The sequence below is a fragment of the Aotus nancymaae genome, unplaced genomic scaffold (genome assembly GCF_030222135.1).
Source record: "Aotus nancymaae isolate 86718 unplaced genomic scaffold, 86718_ANA_hifiasm-v0.15.2.pri h1tg000011l, whole genome shotgun sequence".
NCBI lineage: Eukaryota > Metazoa > Chordata > Mammalia > Primates > Aotidae > Aotus > Aotus nancymaae.
In genome coordinates, this window is record NW_026988422.1 from 323,219 (window position 1) to 327,203 (window position 3,985).

The 3,985-nt window shown below is 37.2% G+C and overlaps 1 protein-coding gene across 1 annotated transcript; it reads left to right on the top strand.

The window, feature by feature from the left end:
- The first annotated feature begins 467 nt into the window (after positions 1 to 467).
- Positions 468 to 3,394, top strand: GPR15 (G protein-coupled receptor 15). The gene has a single exon (XM_012477358.2). It carries the CDS (start codon positions 577 to 579, stop codon positions 1,657 to 1,659), a length of 1,083 nt encoding a protein of 360 aa, XP_012332781.2. The 5' UTR covers positions 468 to 576; the 3' UTR covers positions 1,660 to 3,394.
- Positions 3,395 to 3,985: the final 591 nt, after the last annotated feature.

Sequence of the window (3,985 nt, forward strand, 5' to 3'; positions counted from 1 at the left end):
CCTAGTTGTAGACTGGTATGATTTGGGAAACTTTTCATTCACTCTTTACACAAGGAAAGACTAGTTTTCTTCCTGTTTCGCCAATGAAGTAAATAAAGAGCATATTTTCATCATCATTGCCTCACAATTTTAAAAGTAGAACGGTAGCTTATATGTGAAACAGAAGGCTAGATCAAAATAAATTTCAGTGTCAAAAGCAAAGAAGGTCTTTAAAGGAGGTGAAAAAAATCAAGTTAATTCATTTCTTAATTACTGACCTTAAAGAAATAAATTGAATATCTTGAGAAAAAGAACTCAAAAACACCTCAGTTTCACAGGCAAATGCAAATAAAAAAACCACAACCACAACCAACCAACACCAATCAGAGTGGTGCTCTTTGTGGGCCCTTTCTGAAGATTGGTAGAAACTGCATGTTTAAATCTCGGCTTTCATGTTTGTCCAAGATCTTTAAAGGGAGGAGAAAAAAAAGAGAGAGGCAGGCACTGTGTAAAAGAAGCACGCTTGAGGTTTCTAAAATTTATACCAAAACTTCATAGGTGAGGACGCTCACCAGGTTTGACATTGGCTCTTTGGTGATGGACCCAGAAGACACTTCAGTTTATTTGGATTATTACTATGCTACAAGCCCAAACCCTGACACCAAGGAGCCCGGCCCCCACGTCCCTTACACCTCCGTCTTCCTTCCAGTCTTCTACACAGCGGTGTTCCTGGCTGGGGTGCTGGGGAACCTTGTTCTCATGGGAGCGTTGCATTTCAAACCCGGCAGCAGGAGACTGATCGACACCTTCATCGTCAATCTGGCTGCCTCCGACTTCGTTTTCCTGGTCACGCTGCCTCTCTGGGTGGATAAAGAAGCATCTTTAGGGCTGTGGAGGACGGGCTCCTTCCTGTGCAAAGCGAGCTCCTACGTGATCTCCGTCAACATGCACTGCAGCGTCTTCCTGCTCACCTGCATGAGTGTCGACCGCTACCTGGCCATCGTGTGGCCGGTCGTGGCCAGGAAATTCAGAAGGAGGGATTGTGCCTATGCAGTCTGTGCCAGCATCTGGCTTCTCTCCTGCCTGCTAGGGCTACCCACCCTTCTGTCCAGGGAGCTCACGCTGATTGGTGATAAGCCATACTGTGCAGAGAAAAAGGCAACTCCTGTTAAACTCACATGGTCCCTGGTGGCCTTAATTTTCACATTTTTTGTCCCTTTGTTGAGCATCGTGACCTGCTACTGCTGCATTGCGAGGAAGCTGTGTGCCCATTACCAGCAGTCAGGAAAGCCTAACAAAAAGCTGAAGAAATCTATAAAGATCATCTTTATTGTCGTGGCAGCCTTTCTCGTCTCCTGGCTGCCCTTCAATACCTTCAAGCTCCTGGCCATCGTCTCTGGGTTGCAGCGAGAACTCTATTCTCCCTCAGCCGTTCTTCAGTTTGGCATGGAGGTGAGTGGACCCTTGGCATTTGCCAACAGCTGTGTCAACCCCTTCATTTACTACATCTTCGACAGCTATATCCGCCGGGCAATCGTGCACTGCTTGTGCCCTTGCCTGAAAAGCTATGACTTTGGGAGTAGCACTGAGACATCAGATAGTCATCTCTCTAAGGCGCTCTCCACCTTCATTCATGCAGAAGATTTTACCAGGAGGAGGAAGAGATCTGTGTCACTCTAAAGGGAACTGTGACATTTCGAGCTCCGTGATGGGTCAAGGAGTTAATTTTTGTCAGCCACAAAGAAAGGATTCACATTGCTTCATAGATGCAAGGAAGAGTTAATTTTTAAAGCAAGGTCTGAAAAGTCTCCATGTTGTGGATATAATTAGGCATGCGCTGTTTTCTCAGCTGAGCAGCCTTCTTCAACCCTTGCCAATCAAGTCCACCAGACAAAATCCAACTCCCATCTGTCCTTAAACTCTTGGATAAAGGCTCCTGCTTGAACCAGTCCCTTTTTTCATGATTGTTAATGGGCATTTGGGCCTTTCCTCTCTGAAGAACCTTGGTACCTTCAATCCCACCATCCTTCATACTGAGCTCCAAACTGGACTACGTTTAAATGATTCTGCCTACTTTCATCTGATGAGAAATGCAGTACCAATGCAGGTAACAGCAATATAATATACCTGCACTCTGTGCTTAGTTGTTTCTGGATTACTAAGCTAGATTCTGACCTCAATCTTTAAAGCTGTATATAGTGATTCTTCGTTTTCCAACATTGTGCTTCATCCTATGCTTATTCACAATGGCTTTGGACTGGCAAAAACAACTCATGGGGATTTTGTATAGTGTATGTGATTTTGGACTTCCTTTATCATGCGGTCTTCTAGTATTTTAACACGTAAACATATGGCAAGATTCGACCTCTGTTTGCTTTATAGGATATTGATAGAAATGTGTCCCATTCATAATGGTGTAGTAACTATTTTTTAATAGGGTTTTACTATGCTCTTTTGTTTTCATTGCCTTTATAAATTAGGATTTGACTCTGCTTTAATTACATGGTTTTAATTACCCAGTTATCTAGTCATCACATGAAAATGTTGTTACTAATATAATTGGAACTCATCAAATGCTTAGCTCTACCCCGGTGCAGATTATCATTTTGTATTTTAATTAAAATGTTGGTGCTACACATTCCCTATACCATCATTTTCTTGGTGCATATAATTTCAAGATAAGATCCAGACTGCTCTGTATTCGGCGGAAGTAGAAAATCTCTAACAAAGATGTCATTGGTATTTTATATACGTTTTTTCCATACCCAGAAACCTTCTTGAATTCCTTTACCCAATAAATATTTATTGAGTCAATTTGTACCTATATTCTTTTTGAAGACTTTGATGTGAAAAACATGTAATTAGTGGCAACCACAAAGACTCTGCAGCAGCAAGCGTGCTATTGTAAACATCTTTGATTCAAGAGAAAGGGTTATGTTTTTACCTCCACTGTTGACTTGAATGAATTACCATCTTACTTCTAAATATTAGGTTTGAAAATCAGAAAAAACTTAGAATTCTTTCAAAGACTAGCCAATTTAATTTCATCCCATGTATCTTTCACATTAAGAGAAACTTCAAATATTGAACATCTCCCTGTAACCTAATTAGAAGCTGAAAATACAGTTTTTGGTGTTATAAATTGGCTAACTTGTTAATTTTTCTTAAACTGTTATTAAATAAAAATATAATTTCCTTACATAAGTATTCTTCTGTATTAATTTCTAACAGCATATTAATATTAATACTAATTCTAATTAATACTAATTCTAATAAGCTTTTAGTAAATTATTATGGTTGTAGAAAAAAAAGACCAGATAAATAATAACAAATAAATCTTCTTGGAAAACTTCAAAACTAAATTCAATGCAATTGAATAAATCTCCCAAAGGTAAACAGAAACAAAATATATAAGGTAGAAGACACACATTTCTTTAAAACAAATCAGCAAAAAACACTGTTACTAATCATGAAAGGTACTGCCTTTGAAAATACTACCTTTAAAAATAGCTGAATCAATCAGCTAAGTTATTTGTTGGGAAAGAAGAAAATCTGTGCTATTAATTTTAGCTTCATCCTTAATGTTGTGATATTGGTAAGGTCTTTTTAATCTTTCATACCTAAATGTAGTTGGTAATATCTATGTCTAGGGAATTATCAAGGATACTGTAAAAATAGTAATATATTTTTAAATGTTGAGTAAAAAGTTACTATAAAAGTAATTAGATTTTTATTATTAATTATTGAATACTCTTTACAAATTTTCAAACTAACATCAAATAATACTTAATCATTCTCATTTTTAAAATATTGAGATTTTATTTCTACTTCATCACTTTAATTTTTGCTGAGAATATTTAAAATAACACCAAATAGAAATATGTATTATTGGTTTTATTAATACTTTAAATACATACAGTAACTATAGGCTTTAATAAAATTTTAGCATATTTTATATTTACAATGTACCAATTGTGAAAGAAAAAAAAAAGACATAATTTTATAG

Excerpts from the sequence above, each read along its gene's own strand:
- GPR15 (XM_012477358.2), top strand. The coding sequence starts at position 577 with ATGGACCCAGAAGACACTTCAGTTTATTTGGATTATTACTATGCTACA.